The sequence below is a fragment of the Danio rerio genome, chromosome 14 (genome assembly GCF_052040795.2).
Source record: "Danio rerio strain M-AB ecotype USA chromosome 14, GRCz13ab, whole genome shotgun sequence".
In the NCBI taxonomy this organism is placed as follows: domain Eukaryota; kingdom Metazoa; phylum Chordata; class Actinopteri; order Cypriniformes; family Danionidae; genus Danio; species Danio rerio.
In genome coordinates, this window is record NC_141034.1 from 57,592,501 (window position 1) to 57,616,281 (window position 23,781).

The 23,781-nt window shown below is 35.6% G+C and overlaps 1 protein-coding gene and 1 long non-coding RNA gene across 17 annotated transcripts in view; both read left to right on the top strand.

Moving 5' to 3' along the window:
* Positions 1–23,781, top strand: part of LOC100537342 (transcription factor COE3) — a 269,421-nt gene that overhangs the window by 172,765 nt on the left and 72,875 nt on the right. For 8 of the 16 annotated variants that reach the window (XM_087282044.1, XM_087282048.1, XM_087282051.1 and 5 more), the window contains 4 exons: positions 1,700–1,781; positions 5,440–5,557; positions 7,320–7,453; positions 8,427–8,553. In XM_087282044.1, coding sequence (XP_087138170.1) covers positions 1,700–1,781; positions 5,440–5,557; positions 7,320–7,453; positions 8,427–8,553 — 461 coding nt within the window. The remainder of the gene's footprint in view (positions 1–1,699; positions 1,782–5,439; positions 5,558–7,319; positions 7,454–8,426; positions 8,554–23,781) is intronic. The other 8 variants (XM_087282045.1, XM_087282049.1, XM_087282052.1 and 5 more) reach the window with 1 other exon arrangement.
* LOC147834077 (uncharacterized) lies at positions 14,381–23,752 on the top strand. Its single transcript, XR_015508073.2, has 4 exons — positions 14,381–18,979; positions 19,627–19,818; positions 20,345–21,947; positions 22,055–23,752. It is a non-coding gene; the product is annotated as an uncharacterized LOC147834077 (long non-coding RNA).

A 23,781-nucleotide genomic window follows, 5' to 3' on the forward strand; every position in this document is an offset into this window, starting at 1 on the left:
TATAAATATTATTATTATTATTATTATTATTATTTTTTGTATCATTACTGTTGTTATTATCAATATTATTATTATTATTATTATTATTATTATTATTATTATTATTGTTGTTATTTTTAATTATATTATTACTATTATTATTATTATTATTATTATTATTTTAATTATTACTGTTGTTATTATCAATATTATTGTTAATATTATTATTATTATTATTTTAATTATTACAGTTGTTATTATCAATATTATTGTTAATATTATTATTATTATTATTTTAATTATTACAGTTGTTATTATCAATATTATTATTAATATTATTATTATTTTTATTTTAATTATTACTGTTGTTATTATCAATATTATTATCAATATTATTATTATCATTTTATGTTTTCTACAATGTCATTTGTGTACATATGTTCTGTTTAAGGTAAAAATGTATGCAGAAAAGATTTGACAACATTGTAACCACTGTCATGTCAATAAATTTAATTTTATTTAATTTAGTGAATTGAATTGACTTATTCCATTTTGTATATCTTTATATCATATTATCTACATGTTTCATTGTCAGGATATGAGATGTCAGACATCTCAAACCACAATATAAATGACAATAACAAAGACAATATTGTCTGCAGGATGCTCTGTAGTAATGTATTTGTGCATATACATTAGACCAGGGGTGTCCAAACTCAGTCCTGGAGGGCTGGTGTCCTGCATGGTTTATCTCCAACTGAAGTTTCTAGTATACCTAGAAAGAGCTTGATTAGCTGGTTCAGGTGTGTTTAATTGGAGTTAAAGCTAAAATACGCTGGACACGGCCCTCCAGGACACTAATCAGTTTGGACATTAATTAGTACCAATGTCAAAACTGGAGCTAGTCTAACAACAAAACTTAAGATCCGAGTTCAAACATGACAACACCCAAATTAATATGTAGGTTACTGTTCATTAGAATTAATTCAAGACTCGTAAGCCCCTCCCACTTCCATAATTCTGCTCTGCTCTGATTGGTCAGCTGGTCAAGTCTGTTTTGATTGGGTTTTCAGTGTTGAAATTAAATAAAACGAAAATGATAAGCCCATTTCAGAGCGTACGGCAGGAATTACACAAATATGACCTGTGTTGGAAATATGAAATGTTAGAAATAGTGAATCATTTCTGAAAAAGAAATGCTCTGGCTGTAGAGGAGAGCTTTTACAAATGGCCTGATGTAGCAGTGTGTTTTTAAAGATATTGTTAGTGTCTTATTAAGCAGAAATGGATGGCGTCTGCAGATGTTGGTCATCGGTGCAGCAGACGAGGTTATCCTGTGGTTAATGTGACATGGCTGTCTGTGACCTTGCTGCTTGTTAACTGCCCGGATTATTATTGTGATAATGTGGCAATTAAAAGGAAAGCACTCCATCAAAATAGTGGGCTTACGGTGGCCGAGATGAATGCACAGAGATTAGCAGCCAGGGGAAAATGCATTAGGACGGCAATCCATTTCACACTGTAGTCCACCTCCAACAGCGGCGGCCATTACAGCTCATCTCCATTGATATCCATTGCCAATCGATAGCGCCGGGCCGAGGTAAAAATACAAGTAAATCAACCAGGGATGTATGAAGAAGGAAAAATCAAAGATGCTCTATAACTGTGCACAGTGTCTTCTGTGAGTCGCTTAATGTCTTTTTTTGTGTGTGTTTTTCAGATTTTTCCTGAAGTTCTTCCTGAAGTGTAACCAGAACTGTCTGAAGAATGCAGGAAACCCCCGAGACATGCGGCGGTTTCAGGTCAGTTTCCTCAACTCTGTTACATCGGTTGTAAAAGGCATAATACTCTGTAAAGCCCTGATAGAAAAGGCATCTGAGTGATGTCACCAATAGTAGATTAATTGTCATCATGTTATCGTCAAGCACTGTTATCATCAACTCTGCTATTGTCGAAACCTTTTATCATGAAACACTGTATTTTGCCAAACCTCCTTATTGAAAAATGTCTTTATCGTCAATTTTTGTTATTGTCAAGCCCCGTTATGGTCAAACTCTTCTATCGTCAAACTCTTCTATCGTCAAACTCTACTATTGTCAAACCACTTTATCGTAAAACTCCTTTATGGTAAAACTCTACTATCATCAAACTACTTTATCGTAAAACTCTACTATGGTCAAACTTTACTATCGTCTACTTTATTGTAAAACTCTTCTATCGTCAAACTCTTCTACCGTCAAACCACTTTATCGTAAAACTCTTCTATCGTCAAACTCTTCTATTGTCAAACTACTTGATCGTAAAACTCCTTTACTGTAAAACTCTTCTATTGAAAACTCTACTATCGTCAATCTACTTTATCACAAAACTCCTTTACCGTTAAACTCTTCTATCGTCAAACTACTTTATCGTAAAACTCTTCTTTCGTCAAACTCTTCTATTGTCAAACTACTTTATCGTAAAACTCTTCTATCGTCAAACTCTTCTATTGTCAAACTACTTTATCGTAAAACTCTTCTTGCGTCAAACTCTTCTATTGTCAAACTACTTTATCGTAAAACTCTTCTATCATCAAACTCTTCTATCGTCAAACTACTTTATCGTAAAACTCTTCTTTCGTCAAACTCTTCTATTGTCAAACTACTTTATTGTAAAACTCTTCTATCGTCAAACTCTTCTATCGTCAAACTACTTTATCGTAAAACTCTTCTTTCGTCAAACTCTTCTATTGTCAAACTACTTTATTGTAAAACTCTTCTATCGTCAAACTCTTCTATTGTCAAACTACTTTATCGTAAATCTCTTCTATCGTCAAACTCTTCTATTGTCAAACTACTTTATCGTAAAACTCTTCTTTCGTCAAACTCTTCTATTGTCAAACTCATTTATCGTCAAACTCTTCTATTGTCAAACTACTTTATCGTAAAACTCTTCTATCGTCAAACTCTTCTATTGTCAAACTACTTGATCGTAAAACTCCTTTACTGTAAAACTCTTCTAATGTCAAACTATTCTATTGTCAAACTACTTTATCTAAAATCTCCTTTACCGTCAAACTCTTCTATTGTCAAATTACTTTATCGTAAAACTCCTTTATGGTAAAACTCTACTATCATCAAACTACTTTACCGTAAAACTCTACTATGGCCAAACTCTACTGTCGTCTACTTTATCGTAAAACTCTTCTATCGTCAAACTCTTCTGTTGTCAAACTATTCTATCGTCAAACTACTTTATCATAAAACTCCTTTACCGTTACACTCTTCTATCATCAAACTCTTCTATCGTCAAACTACTTTATTATAAAACTCCTTTACCGTTAAACTCTTCTATCGTCAAACTCTTCTATTGTCAAACTACTTTATCTTAAAACTCCTTTACCGTAAAACTCTTCTATTGTCAAACTACTTTATCGTAAAACTATTCTATAATCAAACTCTTCTACCGTCAAACTCTACTGTCCTCAAACTACTTTATTGTAAAACTCCTCTAACATAAAACTCTACTATTGTCAAACTACTTTATCGTAACTCCTTTAAAACTCTACTATTGTCAAACTCTACTTTCCTCAAACTACTTTGTTGTAAAAGTCCTTTAACATGATATTCCTTTATTGTTAAACTCTTCTATCGTCAAACTCTACTATTGTCAAACCACTTTATCGTATAATGTCTTTATTGTAAAACTCCTTTATCGTAAAACTCTACTATCATCAAACTACTTTATTGTAAAACTCCTTTATCGTAAAACTCTACTATCATCAAACTACTTTATTGTAAAACTCTTTTACCGTAAAACTCCTTTATAGTCAAACTCTACTATCGTCAAACCACTTTATCGTAAAACTCCTTTATCGACAAACTCCGTTATCGTCAAACCCTACTATTGTCAAACCCTACTATCGTCAAACTCTACTATTGTCAAACCACTAATTCGTAAAACTCCTTTATCGACAAACTCCGTTATCGTCAAACCCTACTATCGTCAAACTCTACTATTGTCAAACCACTTTATTGTAAAACTCCTTTATGGTAAAACTGTGTTATGGTCAAACTCCTTTATGGTAAAACTGTGTTATAGTCAAACTCCTTTATTGTTAAACTCTACTATTGTCAAACCACTTTAACGTAAAACTGTGTTATGGTCAAACTCCTTTATCGTAAAACTCTACTTTCGTCAAACAGCTTTATAATACAACTACTATTTCGTAAAACTCTACTATCGTCAAACTTTACTATAGCCAAACTCTAGTATGGTCATACACCTTTATCGTAAAACTCTTCTATCGTCAAACGACTTTATCGTAAAACTCCTTTATCGTCAACCTCTACTATTGCCAAACTCTACCATAGTCAAACAACTTCAGCGTAAAACTCCCTTACTGTAAAACTTTATTATCGTTAAAACTCTATCGTCAAACCACTTTAGCGTAAAAATCCTTTTTCATAAATCTCCTTTATTGTAAATCCCATCTATCGTAAAACTCCTTTATCATTAAACTCTACTCTTGTCAAACTCTATTATGGTCAAACTCTAGTATTGTCATACTCCTTTATCGTAAAACTCTTCTATTGTCAAAGACTTTATCATAAAACCACTCTATCCTCAAACTCTACTAGCGTCAAACTCTACAATCGTCAAACTCTACTATCGTCAAACCAGTTTATCGTAAAACTCCTTTACAGCAAAACTCTATTGTTGTTAAAACTCTTCTATCGTCAAACGACTTTATCGTAAAACTCCTTTATCGTCAACCTCTACTATTGCCAAACTCTACCATAGTCAAACAACTTCAGCGTAAAACTCCCTTACTGTAAAACTTTATTATCGTTAAAACTCTATCGTCAAACCACTTTAGCGTAAAAATCCTTTTTCATAAATCTCCTTTATTGTAAATCCCATCTATCGTAAAACTCCTTTATCATTAAACTCTACTCTTGTCAAACTCTATTATGGTCAAACTCTAGTATTGTCATACTCCTTTATCGTAAAACTCTTCTATTGTCAAAGACTTTATCATAAAACCACTCTATCCTCAAACTCTACTAGCGTCAAACTCTACAATCGTCAAACTGTACAATCGTCAAACCACTTTATCGTAAAACTCCTTTACAGCAAAACTCTATTGTTGTTAAAACTCTACTATCGTCAAACCACTTTATCGTAAAACTACTTTACAGCAAAACTCTATTGTTGTTAAAACTCTACTATCGTCAAACCACTTTAATGCAAAAATCCTTTTATTCGTCAATCTCCTGTATTGGAAATCCTCTTTATTGTAAAACTCTGTTATCATAAAACTGTTATTGTCAAACCCCTTTATCTAACCACTTAATAGCAAATAATAAACGTTGCTCTCCTGCTTGCAGGATGAAGAGAGTTTTGCACCTTCAGATGCGATCCTAATACTCATGTTTTAGGCTTGATGTGACGAGTAAATGTTGTGTATTGTGTCCTCAGGTTGTGGTTTCCACTACAGTCAATGTGGATGGACACGTTCTGGCTGTTTCTGATAACATGTTCGTCCACAATAACTCAAAACACGGCCGGAGGGCAAGACGCCTCGACCCTTCTGAAGGTAAGACCAGAACAAGCGCGCGCGCACACACACACTCGTATTACTGTTGCAGTGGTCAGTGCATGACCCTATTAGTTATATACCCTGTTTTGTAACGTCACAATAATTAAATATTTGACAATATTACAGATTTTACTGTGTTTTTGATCCAATAAATGCATACTTTACTAAATTTGGCTTTTTTATTAATAAAAAAGTTAAAAATTGTATTAATTCATTAATGATATTGTTTAAAAAAAATTAATGATTTGGTCATTTTAATAAAAATAAAAATAAATTAAATTAAATTAAATTAAATTAAATTAAATTAAATTAAATTAAATAAATAAATAAATAAATAAATAAATAAATAAATAAATAAATAAATAAATGTAATGTAATGCAATGTTACTGTAAAGCTGTTTTCTTAAACTCAAAACAGGTGAATGTGAATTACTGTACTATTGAGAATTTGGAGATCTTCATTTGTGCATCAGAGAGTCAGACGCGGTTTTCAGTCGCAGTTTTTGGTTCCCATGATGCATCTGTGTTCAGTAATGCGGTCTGAAGATGCGACCAATCAATGTGTGTCCATCGGCAGAGACTCAGTCAGCCTGTCTGTCTCCAGCACGGCTAGAAGACGGATTTACCATAAAAGAGCAAAAACACAACAGCAACGTAATGCTTTTATTGAGCTGAGTGATGCTCAGACACCAGAGGAAAAACATCAGATGAGCTTTTACAGTCATCAGACTTCCTGTTGTGTGTGTGTGTGTGTGTGTGTGTGTGTGTGTGTGTGTGTGTGTGTGTGTGTGTGTGTGTGTGTGTGTGTGTGTGTGTGTGTGTGTGTGTGTGTGTGTGTGTGTGTGTGTGTGTGTGTGTGTGTGTGTGTGTGTGTGTGTGTGTGTGTGTGTGTGTGTGTGTGTGTGTGTGTGTGTGTGTGTGTGTGTGCATGGTTCTGTCAGTATGCAGAGAGTAGAGTAAAAGTCTTTATTACTTCATTATTTTATTAGATTTTTTTCATCTTAATTTATCCAAACAATTTACAAATGTAATTGTTGTTCAAAAGTTTTTTAAACATTATCATACTTTAACTATTTATTTATTTGTTTAGTTTTTTATTTATTTAGTTTTTATTAATTTATTTGTTTTGTTTTTATTTATTTTGATTTTATTTATTAATTTATCATTGTTTTTATTTATTTATTTGTTTTTGTTTTGTTTTGATGCAGTTGTTTTTATTTATTTATTTCAAGGGTTAATGCATTTATGTTTTTATTTTTTGTTTAATAAAAACATAAACATTTAAAAAAATATATTTTACTTTTTTTTCTTTTATCATATTTACATTTTTAAATAAATTTAATTGTATTTTTTAATTTTAATTTTTATATATTTTTATTAAAAGAGCCACATTTCTATAAACATATTTATTTATTAATTTATTTATTATAGGAGCCATATCATTAATGTTTTTAGTCTGTATAAATGTAATATTTTATTTTATACAATTATTTTATTAATTTATTTTATTTGAGAAAAAAAGAGCGAAAAAAAATCATATATATATATATTTTTTTTTTTAATTGAGCCATTCTGTTTTTAATTTTTTGTATTGTTTTGTTTTAATTTGTGAAGCACAGACACCAAGAAAAATATTCAAATGAAAATGTTATAAAATATTAAAATTTTGTGTTTGTAGAAAGTATAATAAAGAGCAGAGTAAAGCACTGTAATGGTGTAACTCTAACACATTTCTGGTGTTTTGGTGTTGTTTTCGAAGCAGCCACTCCATGCATTAAAGCCATCAGCCCCAGTGAAGGCTGGACGACTGGAGGAGCCACAGTGATCATCATCGGGGACAACTTCTTTGACGGATTACAAGTGGTCTTCGGCACAATGCTGGTCTGGAGTGAGGTGAGATAAAATTTACATTTGCTTTTTTAATTTAATTTAATTTATTAATGAATTTTCTTATTAATTCATTTATTTTTTACTATTCTATTTATATATTTATTTTATTTTATATTTATTTTATATTTAATTTGTCATATTTTATTATAATATATTTTTTGTTTTCAAATTTTTTTGTTATTGTTGTTTTATTAACAGTTTATAGTTTCATGTTTTATTTGTATTATTTATTCGTATGTAAATATAAATTTTTTTTAAAAATATATTTTTTCATTTTAAAATGTTGTGAGATGAGGTTGATTTTACTTTTTTGTTTATTATTTGAAAAGAGTCAAACCATATTTTATGTAATTTAATTTAGTTTAATTTAATTTTATTTTATTTTATTTTATTTTATTTTATTTTATTTTATTTTATTTATTTTATTTTATTTTATTTTATTTTATTTTATTTTATTTTATTTTATTTTATTTTATTAAAAGAGCCAAATCATTCATGCTTTTGGCTATTTTTGTAATAGAGGCAATGTTTTTTTTTATTTAATTTAATTTAATTTAATTTAATTTAATTTAATTTAATTTAATTGCCATTTATAAAATACTGTTTTTTAGTTATTTAATTTTTAATTTAAATTTTATAATCAATATAATCAATAATGTTTTGACCGTATAATTTCAATTTTTTTATTTATTTAATTTTTAATTTTATTTTATTTTATTTTATTTTATTTTATTTTATTTTATTTTATTTTATTTTATTTTATTTTATTTTATTTTATTTTATAATATTTCAGTTCAGTTCAGTTCAGTTTAGTTGTTTAGTTCACTCCATCAAAGTGCCAACTCCACGATTAAAATGAACAAAATCAGACCCCTGTCCAGCATGTGTGTAAAATCCATCAGTGTGTGTGTGAGTGTGTGTCTGCAGCATTAGTGGTGTACCTCAGGGTTCAGTGCGTGTGCTGTGTGTGTTTCAGCTCATCACTCCTCATGCAATCCGGGTGCAGACGCCGCCGAGACACATCCCCGGCGTGGTGGAGGTCACACTCTCATACAAGTCCAAGCAGTTCTGCAAAGGAGCCCCGGGACGCTTCGTCTACACCGGTACAACACACACTCGCACACTCACTCACTCTCCGGCAGTATCCCAATACGCTCCACTTACACTATAGGGCACTATATATACAGTTGAAAATTATTCTCTCTGCTGTTAAATGTATTATTTCCCAAATGATGTTGAATTTTTCACAGTATTTCCTAAAATATTTGTTCTTCTGGAGAAAGTCGTATTTGTTTAATTTTGACTTGAACATTAATTGTTTTAAAGCCATTGTAAGCTCAATATTATTCGCCCCTTCAGCAATATTAGTGTTGGATTGTGTCCAGAACAAACCACTGTTATACAATGACTTGCCTAATTACCCTAACTTTATCCTAATTACCCTAGTGAAGCCTTTACATGCCACTTTAAGCTGAATAGTAGTGTCAGCACTTTTTGACAGCACTATTATTTACATTTGTTTATAAAAAAGAACATGTGGATAATTCACAGTATGATTCAGTCTTTATCCTGGATCTTGCGTGACCTTACCTATACATTAGTGTCTGCTTTGTGATTCAGAGATATTCAGCATTCATTCATTCATCTTTACAATCTGCAACTGGCTTCCTTTATTATGTCTGATTTCGTGCACAGAGAATATTCCTGTGAACTTTAAGCCAAATTGACAATGCAGAGCTCATGAAAGCGGAGTGTTCGGGCCGCGGCTACGACAGCATTGTCCGGTTGTCTGTGCTTACACGGCAAACGCATCAGAACGGGACAAAGAGCAGGGAAATCCAGCAGATAAAGCAGATGTATAACAGAGAGTCTGAACACACTCGGCTCTTTTATGACCGGCACGCTGACATTTCCTTATCGCAGCAAACAGTCCTAGATCTGACCTTTTGCCTGCTGTGACTGGCATCTGGATTATTCTGATGGAGGACAGTATGAAAGCAGCAGATTTGACTAAATGATACTCGCCGGACACTAGAGAGACGACGACGTGTCACAAATGATGACCAGAACGACGCAGAGCCGTACCAGCGCTTATTATGTTTAAAGTAATACAGGAGAAAATGGAGCAAGATGAGATGACGGACGCTCTGTCTGATATCCTTCACTTGTCTAACTATTTAGTGTAAAGGGGCGGTCACACTTTAATAATCGATTAATCCATCACTGTAATCAATCGATCAATTAGATAAGCTTTTTCTATTTTCTTTGAAGATCTTGTGACTGAAATGCAAGAGTAGAACAAGGTGTATAAAGCCAATAACATATATATATATATATATATATATATATATATATATATATATATATATATATATATATATATATAGTGCTGGGTAAAGATTTATCACAAGTAATTGCATTGAAAATAAGGGATAGTTTTGACAATTTATTTTTATATATTTATTTATTTAATAAGTACATGTGATACACAAACATACATAGAAACAAAATTATGCAGAAAATTTTTGTTACATACTGTAGATAATAAAATATATATTTAATTTGTATCATATATATATATATATATATATATATATATATATATATATATATATATATATATATATATATATATATATGTACACACACACACACACACACATTTTTTATAAATATATTTGCATTAATAATAACAAAATATATGTGTACATATATACACACTCTTCATCCTCGATCTTTTGATCTATATACATTGGCCACTTTATTAGGTACACCCCACTAGTACCAGGTCGAACCCCCTATTGCCTTCAGAACTGCCTTAATCCTTGGTGGCATAGATTCAACAATCTATACAAGGCTGACCATCCGAATGTGTCAGCAGAAATGGAGACTCATCAGAGCAGCAACGTTTCTCCAATCTTCTATTGTCCAGTTTTGGTGAGTCTGTGTGAATTGTAGCCTCAGTTTCCTGTTCTTAGCTGACAGGAGCGGCACCCGGTGTGCTCTTCTGCTGCTGTAGCCCATCCGCCTCAAGGTTGGACGTGTTGTGTGTTCAGAGATGCTCTTCTGCAGAGCTCGGTTGTAACGAGTGCTTATTTGAGTTACTGTTGCCTTTCTATCAGCTGGAACCAGTCTGGCCATTCTCCTCTGACCTCATCAACAAGGCATTTGCGCCCACAGAACTGCCGCTCACTGGAGATTTCCACTTTGTCGGAGCATTCTCTGTAAACCCTAGAGATGGTTGTGCGTGAAAATCCCAGTAGATCAGCAGTTTCTGAAATACTCAGAGCAGCCCGTCTGGCAGCAACAACCATGCCACGTTTAAAGCCAGTTAAATCCTCTTTCTTCCCCATTCTGATGCCCGCTCTGAACTGCAGCAGATCCTCTTGATCATGTCTACATGCCGAAATGCAGTGAGCTGCTGCCATGTGATTGGCTGATTACAAATTTGTGTTAACAAGCAGTTGAACAGGTGTACCTAATAAAGTGGCCAGTAAGTGTATATTTGTTTTTTCGTGTATTTACAGTACACATATGTATACACTTTTGATTGTTTAACAGTACTTATAAATGCTAGAAATACATATATATTAATTAATTAAATGCACTTTTATTTTAATCTAATATTTTTAAATGCATCAGTTGCTAAAAAGAGCAGCACATGTGCAGGACTGCAGGCCAAATCTGCCCGCTTCTCCAAATGACTCTCACTATATGCTGCAAATGAGATGCACGCATGCATATTTCAGCTTGACGTACATCCAGCAACTTATTTACTGTGCCAGAGATGTGTGATACTCATGAATGTGAAATGAAGCGGCTTTTAAACACTGAACAGCAGACTGTGTATAATTGAAGAGGAGTGAGAGTGCGTCTAAACCTCAGTGATGTCTCTCCCATGTGAGATCAACTTTACTCCGCATTCCCGCTTCTTATCGTCACACACACTTCCAGATCAACACAAGCCAGTGTCAGTGTTTTCATCCAGATACATTTAGGTCATCAGAAATTAAGCGCCGGCTCCGCTGGGAATGGGAGGGGGACACGTACATTGGCCAAGGGGACGGGCATCTCTGCGAAGAGACACATTATTTTTATCATATTCCTTTTATCTGCCTTTCATTAGCAGTAATGGAGCCCAGAAATGCATCAAAGACGGTCAGTGCACTGATTATAGGTCGACTGTCTTATCTCTGCTGCAGTGGAAGCCAGAAATATCGCGAACACTGCCATCGCAGGAAGTGAGCTCACAGGTAAATTAAGACACAATTTGCATTCGGGGTTTGAATTTGGACTTACAGGTGGATGAGTTTAACTTGACAAATTCAGCTTTTATAGGATGCACGGTGGCTCAGTGGTTAGCACTGTGGCCTCACAGTAAGAAGGTCGCTAGTTTGAGTCTCGGCTGGGTCAGTTGATGTTTCTATGTGGAGTTTGCATGTTCTCCCTGTGTTGGCGTGGGTTTCTGGGTGTTTCCCCCACAGTCCAAAAACATGCGCTATAGGGGAATTGATGAACTACATTGACCACAGTGTGGGAATGAGTGTGTATGGGTGTTTCCCAGTACTGGGTTGCAGCTGGAAGGGCATCCGCTGTGTAATATAACATTAGATGGAATAGTTGGTGGTTCATTAGGATGTGTCAACATCAGAAATAGAGACTAAGCTGAAGGAAAATGAATGAATGAACTTATTTTAAACGCATATAATTACATTTTAGGGTGCGTTCACATCTGTAGTTCGCTTCATTTGGTCCGGACCAAGGGCAATGAATTATGCATTGTTGCATGTTCTGCCGTCTTTGGGTTGTTTTCACACCACACTGCTGGATTTGGTCCGAACCAGTTGAAACGAACCAAAATGCAGTCATCTGACAAAATCCACATCTCTCATTTGCCAGATGTTGCTGAACATATTTCCTAAACTGCTTATTGATTGGTCAGAATTCACATGCAGGAAAATGCAAATGAACTCCCGCAGGTAAACAAAACCGGCAGACACAAAATGTCGTGTTTACTCTGGAGGGACGACTGCGCTGACTGATTGTATGCCTGCTTTAGACAAACTATACATTTCAAGAATGAAGCGCAGCTGCAGCTGAAAAACAAATGTTTTAATGCATCGCTCATTACTTCAGGAGGAGGTGTGAATTAATTTAGCTAAACTGCGACATGCTCATCTTGCGGAAATATTACCAACGATCCGTCAGCTAATGTTTTCCCTCTCTCTCTCTCTCTCTCTCTGTTGGTAAAGCGCTGTCAACAAATGTTTTTCCTCCATATCCCATAATGCACAGTCTACGGCAGCTGGATTAGTCCAAAAGGCGCAGTACTTTTTGCGGTTGGACCTGTTTTAGTACGGATCATATTCTCACCTCAAACGAACCGCTCCAGGGTTTGTTTGAAAGCGAACCGAGAGCACCTCTTCAAGCAGGTCTCGGTACGCTTATTTGGTTTGCTTTTGGTGCGCACTCGAGTACGATTGCTGCATTCTCACCTGCCCAAACCAACCGCACCAAAAGGGGAAACCAACTCTAGTGCGATTCAGTCCAACTAAACAAGGCAGGTGTGAAAACACCCTTAATGAATTACAAAATGCCACTGAAATACTTGTAATGTAAAATAAGCTAATATACCGTGTGCCTCCTGTGTAATCTGAATTCTTTTCAAATATTTCCCAAGGCATTTTTTCATGTTCTTTGTGTATTATTTTCTTTTTTGAGTCAACTCCCGGTCAAAAGTGAAGTTCACTTAAACACAATTAACTTAATAATCTGCAACACGCACACATTTAAAGGCTATATTTGTATATTTCAGTATGACGTACCAGAACCAGCTCTGTAATCCATCAGGGTATGACTATGTGAATCAGTTTCATTGAAGTGAACTGACTGAATCTGTTGGCAGAATTGCATCGGATCATTGTTAGCAAGAGAGAATTTACTGATTCATTTGTTCTTGTAAACTGACAAGTGGAGTGGATTCCCCAAAAAATACAAAATGGATTCATAATCTTAAAATTGACTCTTTAAAATCAAGGAAACGATTAATTTTTAATCAGCTCATCTTGGCGCCATTTTTCAGTCAAGTCACATGGTGACTCTTGTTTGTTTCTTGCAATTGACTCTTTTAAATCAAGGAAGTGAATCTTCTTAGAGTCGACTCCTAGTCCTAAAATAAAATGCATCTCACTGTGAGGTGTGAACAGGTCCTCAGCCTAGTTCTCTGCTGATGTTGTCTTTTTGTTGATTAGAATTGACTCTTTCGAATCAAGAAATTTATTTCTTTGGAGTCTACTTCTAGTCAAAAAATTAACACCAAAATACCAGGTGTGAACAGGTCCTCTTTCTAGATCTCCACTGTTGTTTTGAGTCTTTTTCGATTCTTGCAATTGACTCTTTCAAATCGAGAAATTGATTCTTTTTGGAGTTGAATCCCAGTCCTAAAATACTCATCTCACCACAACATGTGAACAGACCCTACATCTATAGATCTCCGCTGTTTTAGTGAGTCTTTTTTCGATTCTTGGAATTGACTCTTTCGAATTGAGGAATTAATTCTTTGTGCAGTTCTAAAAACATATCACAGTACCAGCTGTAAACAGGTCTTAAGTCTAGGTGTGAACAGGTCCTCTTTCTAGATCTCCACTGTTGTTTTGAGACTTTTTTGATTCTTGCAATTGACTCTTTCAAATCGAAAAACTGATTCTTTTTGGAGTTGAGTCCCATTCCTAAAATACTCATCTCACCACAACATGTGAACAGGTCCTACATCTATAGATCTCCACTGTTGTTGTGAGTCTTTTTTGATTCTTAAAATTGACTCTTTCAAATCAAGCACGATTCTTTTTGTATTTGACAGCTCTGAAAACATGCATCTCAGCATAAGTTGTGAACAGGTCCTCAGTCTAGATCTCCTTTGATATAGTGACTGCTTTTCGATTCTTGGAATCGACTCTTTTAAATAAAGGATTTGAATCTTTTTGCAGGGGACTCCAAGTCCTAAAGAAACAATCTCAGCACAGGGTGTGAACAATTCTTCAGTCTAGGTCTCTTTTTCAGCTTTTAGAATCGACTCTTTCGAATCAAAGAAACTATTATTTTTTTAATTGACTTCCAGTCTGAAAAACACATCTCAGTACTTGGTGAAAACAGGTCCTAGATCTCCACTGTTGTTGAGTCTTTTTCGATTCTTGGAATTGACTCTTTCGAATTGAGGAATTGATTCTTTTTGCAGTCCTAAAAACATATCACAGTACCAGCTGTGAACAGGTCTTAAGTCTAGTTCTCCACTGATGTTCTGACTCTTTTTCGATTCTTGCAATTGACTCTTTCAAATCGAGGAACTGATTCTTTTTGGATTTGAGTCCCAGTCCTAAAATACTCATCTCACCACAACATGTGAACAGGTCCTACATCTATACATCTCCACTGAGGTTGTGAGCCTTCAAAAACTCAAGGAGTCAATCAGGAAAATCAAGGAAACAACTCTTCATTTTTAATTGACTCCCAGTCCCAAAAAGCTCATCACAGTGCCAGCTGTAAATTGCACCAGCTGGTTTTATCATTCAGAACTATTTATCATTATCATTCTACAGGGAAAGACCAGATCCGTCCAAATCCCCGGAAAGCTCTTGACGTGTGGCATGGGCTAGTTAGGACGTCCTGTTGCATTAGCAGAATGTTAAGTCCATTCTCACTCGCAGTGTTGCAGCTGCTACCTGATAACTGTTACAGCTCTTCAGTCTAGATCTCCGCTGTTATTGGGACTATTTCCCATTCTTGGAATTGACTCTTTCAAGTTTAAGAAATTGGTTATTTTTGGAGTCGTCTCCCACTCCTAATATATGAATCACAAAACTATATGTAAACAGGTCCTTAGTGGTCTTCTTCATTATTGTTGCGAGTCGTTTTTGATTCTTACAATTGACTCTTTCAAATCAAGGAATTGATTAATTTTCAATCGACTCCCAGCTCTGAATAAATGCATCTGCTTTTTTGATTTTGGGAATTGACTCTTTTGAATAAAGGATTTGAATCTTTTTGGAGTCGACTCCAAGTCCTTAAACTGCATCTCAGCACAGAGTGTAAACAGTTCTTCAGTCTAGATCTGCACTGATATTGGGATTCTTATTTCGATTCTTAGAATTGACTCTTTCGAATCTAGGAATGAGTTTTTAAAAAACACATCACAATATTAGCTGTAAACAGGTCCTTAGACGGGGGCTGTTTCTCAATATGCGTTCTTCAGCTGTCTTGCATCCTCGTGTTCTCATGTAATATTATCATTAGTCGCCAAAGTTCAGTTCCAATAGTCAATCCGCAAAACAGACGATGCATGGAACTTCCCAGATGTGTTCTTGATATTGAGGACGCACCAATGCAACTAGAGCACTGAACTCACTCTAGAAGTCCCAGAAGTCATTACGACTGAAGAAAGGAGGAGGGAAGCGCAGCATTCCATATAGATTTAATGTTAAAGTTCAGAGATGTACCTTATTTATCTCAGGAGTTTCCCTGAATATAAACATTAATATGAACATCTCAATAAAGGATTGAACACATTAAGGTGTTCATTTGCTGAAATTCCTATTAAAATCTGTTTTATTTGTATTGTGCAATGTATATATTGGTAAGGTTTTGTGCATGTTACATATATATTTAAAAGGAGGCTAACAATAAGTCGTTTTATGAACGTTGTAATGTTCCAATAATTAAAAATGCGTGACGATCATTTGACCATCAGGAAGAACGCAGCATCTCATTTCTCACAGGACGTGTTCTCTGTTCTCGTGGTCTATCAATTTCGTTCTTCCGAGGTGAACGGGGAAGACCGGTCTTCACAAAAGCGTGAGCCGGTCTCTGTGTTCTAGGTATTGAGAAACAGCCTAGATCTCCACTGCTATTGTGAGTGTTTTTTGATTCTTGCAATTGACTCTTTTGATTCAAGGAAACGATTCATTTTTAATCGACTCCCAGCACTGAAAAACTGCATCACAGCACCATTTGTGAACAGCTCCTCAGTCTAGATCTCCACTCACATTGTGACTCGTTTTTTGTTTCTTGGAATTGACTCTTTCAAATCGAGGAATTGATTCTTTCTGGAGTCAAGTCCCAGTCCTTAAGCATCTCAGCACCAGGTGTGAACAGCTCCTCAGTCTAGTTCTCCACTAATGTGAATCCTTTCGATTCTTTTAATTGACTCACTTGAAATAAGAAATGGATTATGTTTGGAGTGGACTCCCACTCCTAAAATACGCATCTCAGCATCACGTGAACAGCTCCTCATCTAGTTCTCCACTGATGTTGTGACTCTTTTTTGGGTCTTTAAAATTCATTCGTTCATTTTATTTTCAGCTTTGTCCCTTTATTCATCACCACAGTGGAATGAACCACCAACTATTTCTGAATATCTTTTACACAGCGAATACCCTTCCAGCTGCAACCCAATACTGGGAATCACCTATACACACTCATTCACACACACTCATACACTACCAATCTGTCCAATTTAGCTCATCAATACCCTATAGCGGATGTGTTTGGACTGTTGGGGAAACCGGAGCACCCATAGGAAGCCCACACCAACACGGGGAGAACATGCAAACTCCACACAGAAACACCAACTGACCCAGCCGGGACTAGAACTAATGACCATCTTGCTGTAACACAGCCGTGCTACCCACTGTGGCACCGTGAGGCCTGTTTTTAAAATTGACTCTCTCAAATCAAGGAAACAGTTATTTATTTTAATCGACTCCCAGTCCTGAAACACCCATCACAGTACCAGGTGAAAGCAGCACCAGCTGGTTTTATCATTCTGAACACTACAGGGAAAGACGGCTCCGTCCAAATCCCCCGGAAAGCTCTTGACGTGTGGCATGGGCTAGTTAGGACGTCTTGTTGCATTAGCAGAATGTTAAGTCCATTCTCACTCGCAGTGTTGCAGCTGCTACCTGATAACTATTACAGCTCTGTTGCTTCTCACATGTAGTGCTCTGGCCCGTGCACTCCCCCCGGAGAGAGAGAGAGAGAGAGAGAGAGATCCGCACTCTTATTCTGTTAGTTCTGCTCTCCGCCTGCATGCATCATTAAGTCCTTCAGTCCAGCAGCTCTTGTCTGGGCTCTCCAGGGCTTCGGGCTCCCGGGTGTCGGGTTAGAGGAAGGAGGGCGAGATGAGTGTGAAGAGCCTCAGGGTATTGACTTTCCTGGGAAAACACAGCTCTCTAAAATCAGTAGCCAAATACTGCAATAACTCAACAGCCATTGATCCTCTTTCCCCTACGGCCACATTGATCTATACATTACAAGCTGTGAGATTGGCGGCATGGATCCAGCCTATGCTAACACAAGCCTCCCTCAATCGCCCGTAACTTACTGCCTCTGCCGTTACATTCATAATAACAACAACTACAACACGTGTTTCCTGAAGGCGCAGGTTCACAGGCCTGTACACTATGCCAAAAACATTCTATTACTTTAAATGAGTAACAAGACAAGTCATTGTTTTTAATTTAGACGTCAGTCGACTTTACATTTAAAACTGCTAACTCGTTGCTTTTAATATGTGAGTTTTAAAAATTTAGTTAACTTATTGCTTTTTAAAGGAATTAGTTGACTTTACTCTAAAATAAATGAGTAAACTCTTAGTTTTTAAAGCGATTAATTGACTATTGCTTTTAAAGTAACTAGTTGACTTTACTTAGTGAGTAAAGACATAATTTCTGAAGTAATTATTTTACATAAAGGTGCTGTATGTAAGTTTTTGACAATTTTAAAGCATGAAAATACCATAATATGTTTGCAGATATTTCAGAAACATGCTCAGTGAACTCTCTTGTTTATCTGAGAAACAATGCTGAAGTCAGATGTTCTGCTTTGGAAATGTGCGTTACGTGCCGGCTGTCTTTGTTTTGGTCATTTAACCCGCCCAATGCTACTTTCGCCATTATTTTTCAGCACCCCGAGTTGACTGTTTTTGAAGCAATTAGTTAATATATACTGGAAATAGTTTTTGTTAACCCCGTTGCTTTAAAAATGATAATCTGACTTTAGTTGACTTTACTTAAGATAAGTGAGTAAACCCGTTGCTTTTAAAGCGATTAGCTGATCTTAGTTGACTTTTCTTAAAATAAGTGAGTAAAGCCGTTGCTTTTAAAGCGATTAGCTGATGTTAGTTGACTTTTCTTAAAATAAGTGAGTAAACCCGTTGCTTTTAAAGCGATTAGTTGACTTTAGTTGACTTTACTTAAAATAAGTGAGTAAACTCATTGCTTTTAAAGCGATTAGTTGACTTTAGTTGACTTTACTTAAAATAAGTGAGTAAACCCGTTGCTTTTAAAGCGATTAGTAGACTTTAGTTGACTTTACTTAAAATAAGTGAGTAAACCCGTTGCTTTTAAAGCGATTAGTTGACTTTAGTTGACTTTACTTAAAATAAGTGAGTAAACCCGTTGCTTTTAAAGCGATTAGTTGACTTTAGTTGACTTTACTTAAAATAAGTGAGTGAAATCGTTGCTTTTAAAGCGATTAGTTGACTTTAGTTGACTTTACTTAAGATAAGTGAGTGAAATCGTTGCTTTTAAAGCGATTAGTTGACTTTACTAATGATAAGTGAGTGAAATCGTTGCTTTTAAAGCAATTAGTTGACTTTAGTTGACTTAAAATAAGTCAGTAAACCTGTTGCTTTTAAAGCGATTAGTTGACTTTAGTTGACTTTACTTAAGATAAGTGAGTGAAATCGTTGCTTTTAAAGCGATTAGTTGACTTTAGTTGACTTTACTTAAAATAAGTGAGTAAACTCGTTGCTTTTAAAGCGATTAGTTGACTTTAGTTGACTTTGCTTAAAATAAGTGAGTAAACCCGTTGCTTTTAAAGCGATTAGTTGACTTTAGTTGACTTTACTTAAGATAAGTGAGTGAAATCGTTGCTTTTAAAGCGATTAGTTGACTTTAGTTGACTTAAAATAAGTCAGTAAACCTGTTGCTTTTAAAGCGATTAGTTGACTTTAGTTGACTTTACTTAAGATAAGTGAGTGAAATCGTTGCTTTTAAAGCGATTAGTTGACTTTAGTTGACTTTACTTAAGATAAGTGAGTGAAATCGTTGCTTTTAAAGTGATTAGTTGACTTTAGTTGACTTAAAATAAGTCAGTAAACCTGTTGCTTTTAAAGCGATTAGTTGACTTTAGTTGACTTTACTTAAGATAAGTGAGTGAAATCGTTGCTTTTAAAGCGATTAGTTGACTTTAGTTGACTTTACTTAAGATAAGTGAGTGAAATCGTTGCTTTTAAATTGATTAGTTGACTTTAGTTGACTTTACTTAAGATAAGTGAGTGAAATCGTTGCTTTTAAAGCGATTAGTTGACTTTAGTTGACTTAAAATAAGTGAGTAAACTCGTTGCTTTTAAAGCGATTATTTGACTTTAGTTGACTTTACTTAAAATACGTGCGTGAAATCGTTGCTTTTAAAGCGCTTAGTTGACTTTAGTTGACTTTGCTTAAAATAAGTGAGTGAAATCGTTGCTTTTAAATCGATTAGTTGACTTTAGTTGACTTAAAATAAGTGAGTAAACTCGTTGCTTTTAAAGTGATTAGTTGACTTTAGTTGACTTTACTTAAAATAAGTGAGTAAACCTGTTGCTTTTAAAGCGATTAGTTGACTTTAGTTTTCTTTCCTTAAAATAAGGGAGTAAGCCTTTGGCTTTTAAAATTATTGGTTGACTTAAAAATAAGTGAGTAAACCCGTTGCTTTTAAAGCGATTATTTGACTTTAGTTGACTTAACTTAAGATAAGTGAGTGAAATCGTTGCTTTCAAATCGATTAGTTAACTTTAGTTGACTTTACTTAAAATAAGTGAGTAAACCCGTTGCTTTTAAAGCGATTATTTGACTTTAGTTGACTTTACTTAAAATAAGTGAGTAAACCCGTTGCTTTTAAAGCGATTAGTTGACTTTAGTTGACTTTACTTAAGATAAGTGAGTGAAATCGTTGCTTTTAAAGCGATTAGTTGACTTTAGTTGACTTTTCTTAAAATAAGTGAGTAAACTCGTTGCTTTTAAAGCGATTAGTTGATTTTCAAAACAATAAGAATAAAAAACATTTGCATAAACCCTTTGATTTTAAAGCAGTTAGTTGACTTTACTCATAACAAATAAAAAAAACATGGACTTTGAAAGGAATATCATGAGTGATGCTTGCTGTACAAACTTCAATTCATCAAACAGTTCTTTTAGCAATTTTTGCTGGCATAGCGATTAGAAAAACAGGACAAGATGTTGGAAAAGAAATATAAATTCTTTACCTTATGCACCTGTTTCAGCATGATGCATCTTCAAGACAGCATTTGTGAGCATTCAGACTTTAAAACTCTTGGCCTTTTTCTTTGATTGCATCAGTCAAGAAGATCCAGCAGAAATAAAACTTGCATCTGAAACATGCTCTGAAGCGGAGGGTGTATATTCCCCTAGCGGAGCTCCATGCATTCCAGCCAATTGCACAATATCCTAGAAACGGAGGCTGGAGGTGCGGGACTGTTAATATCTCCTGGGCTCCAGCGTGCCTGTCTGAACACGCCTGATGCTGCACCGCCTGACAGACTTTGGCATTGCAAACAAGAGCTGTAGCATCTCTGCTGGGTGAGATCTGCCTTTTGTTTAGAAGATCTCAGGGTCACTTACTGTAAATATGGTGCTGGAGTACGAAAAAAGTGAGTAAACCCATTGCTTTTGAAGAGAGTAGTTGACTTTATTTTAAAAAGAGAATAAACTTGTTGCTTTTAAAGCGATTAGTTGACGTAATTATTTTAAACACGTGTATAGACCTCAGGTTTAAAGCAATTAATTTATTTTATATTAAAATATACCCATTGTATTCAAAGCGTTTAGTAGAATTATTATTTTTTTAAGTGCATAAACGCATTTCTTTAAGCGATTCGTTGATTTTACTAATTAGTTTGTAAACTATTTAGTTTGTATTGGCCAGAACTGATTTAATGTAGTCAAAAAAACAGGAAAGGCAGGAGTTAGGAATAGATGCTTGCTTTAAAATCTTCATTCATCGAACGCGAGAGGTGATGAGGTCTTCCTTTTGTTTGGAAGAGCTTACTATAGATATGATGCTCCAGTACAGAGTGGTATTTTAGGACGGAGTTATTAGCCTTTAAAGCGGGGCTCTCTGTATTTTAGGGAGGAGCTATCAGTCTTTTAGGGTGTGGTTATCAGGCATATGAGGTGGGGCTATCAGTAATTTAAAGCAGAGCTATCAATCATTTTGATTTAGGGCGGAGCTATATGTCCTTCAGGCAGAGCTATCATTTATTTAGAGTGGAGCTATCAGTCTTTTAGGGTGGAGCTATCATTTCTTTAGGGTGGAGCTATCAGTTATTTAGGGTGGAGCTATCAGTCTTTTAGGGTGGAGCTGTCATTTCTTTAGGGTGGAGCTATTAGTCATTTAGGGTGGAGCTGTTATTTCTTTAGGGTGGAGCTATCAGTCATTTAGGGTGGAGCTGTCATTTCTTTAGGGTGGAGCTATTAGTCTTAGGGTGGAGCTGTCATTTCTTTAGGGTGGAGCTATCAGTCTTTTAGGGTGGAGCTGTCATTTCTTTAGGGTGGAGCTATCAGTCTTTTAGGGTGGAGCTGTTATTTCTTTAGGGTGGAGCTATCAGTCATTTAGGGTGGAGCTGTCATTTCTTTAGGGTGGAGCTATTAGTCTTAGGGTGGAGCTGTCATTTCTTTAGGGTGGAGCTATCAGTCTTTTGGGGTGGAGCTGTCATTTCTTTAGGGTGGAGCTATCAGTCTTTTAGGGTGGAGCTGTCTTTTCTTTAGGGTGGAGCTATCAGTCTTTTAGGGTGGAGCTGTTATTTCTTTAGGGTGGAGCTATTAGTCTTAGGGTGGAGCTGTCATTTCTTTAGGGTGGAGCTATCAGTCTTTTAGGGTGGAGCTGTCATTTCTTTAGGGTGGAGCTATCAGTCTTTTAGGATGGAGCTATCATTTCTTTAGGGTGGAGCTATCATTTATTTAGGGCGGAGCTATCATTTATTTAGGGTGGAGCTATCATTTCTATAGGGTGGAGCTATCATTTATTTAGGGTGGAGCTATTATTTCTTTAGGGTGGAGCTATCATTTATTTAGGGCAGAGCAATCATTTCTTTAGGGTGGAGCTCTCATTTCTTTAGGGTGGAGTTTTCATTTCTTTACGGTGGAGCCATCAGCCTTTTTGGGTGGAGGTATAAGTAATTTAGGGCAGGGCAATGAGTTATTTAAGATGGAGCTATTGGTCCTTTAGGGCGGGGCTATCAGTGTTTTTAGGCTGGGGCTATCAGTCTTTTAGGGCGGGGCTATCATTTCTTTAGGGCAGGGTTATCAGTCTTTGGCACAGGCTGTCAACAGGTCTTGTTTCTGCTTCTTACATTTTATAAGCAACATTCATGTTCCAACAATCCACTCGGTTTCCTAAGGATGGAATCCTGCACCGCCCTACATTTCAGTTGGATGCACATGATTATAGTGGAATAGTACAGTCTTAACTTCATCGTGACCTAAAATATATTCATATGTCTGACACACGTCTTTCAGGTCAGGTATTCTCTACTGAAGAGCTGATGAGTTGAATCAGGCATGTTTGGTGGAGATTAATGCTCAGTGTGCAGTGTTGGGGGTCTCCAGGAGCCACTGACTCATTTCAGAGCATAAACTGTATAAAAGGGTTTGTAGAGCAGGCTGGCACCATCTCCAAATGTTAGGAAGGGTGTATAATGTTTTTGGTGGCGCTACGATCGCAGACTTCATACATTACACTTTGCCAGAGGTGAATATAAAACTTTATAGAGCTTACTTAAAGCTTGGAGTGTGTTATATTGAGTAGCAGCTCTGTTACAGTGGGAGTTTGCCAAAACTGTTTAACTATGCTCACTTTATTTACTGACCCTCATATTGTTCCAAATCCACTTAGCTTCTGTCGAACACACAAGAAAATGAAAAATGGCTGTGATTTTTAACCTAAAGGGACAGTCCACTTGAAATTAAAATCCTGGCATTGACTTCCATAGTATTTTTTACTAACTATGAAGTAGATGGGTGCAGGCACTGATCTTTCTTTAAAATATCTTCTTTTGTGTTCAACAGAGGAAAGAAACTCATGAAGGATTAAAACCACATGAGGAAGAGTAAATGATGAGGTAATGTTCATTTTGGGGTGAACTGTCCCTTTAAGCGTGGCACTTTAGGAATGCAGAGTCATGCACAAAAGACACATTAGTGTGGAGTGCATTAGTCAAACATGTCCATTTAGCATATGTTTACATAGAAAAACAATAAAAAAGCAGCTTAGTGCAA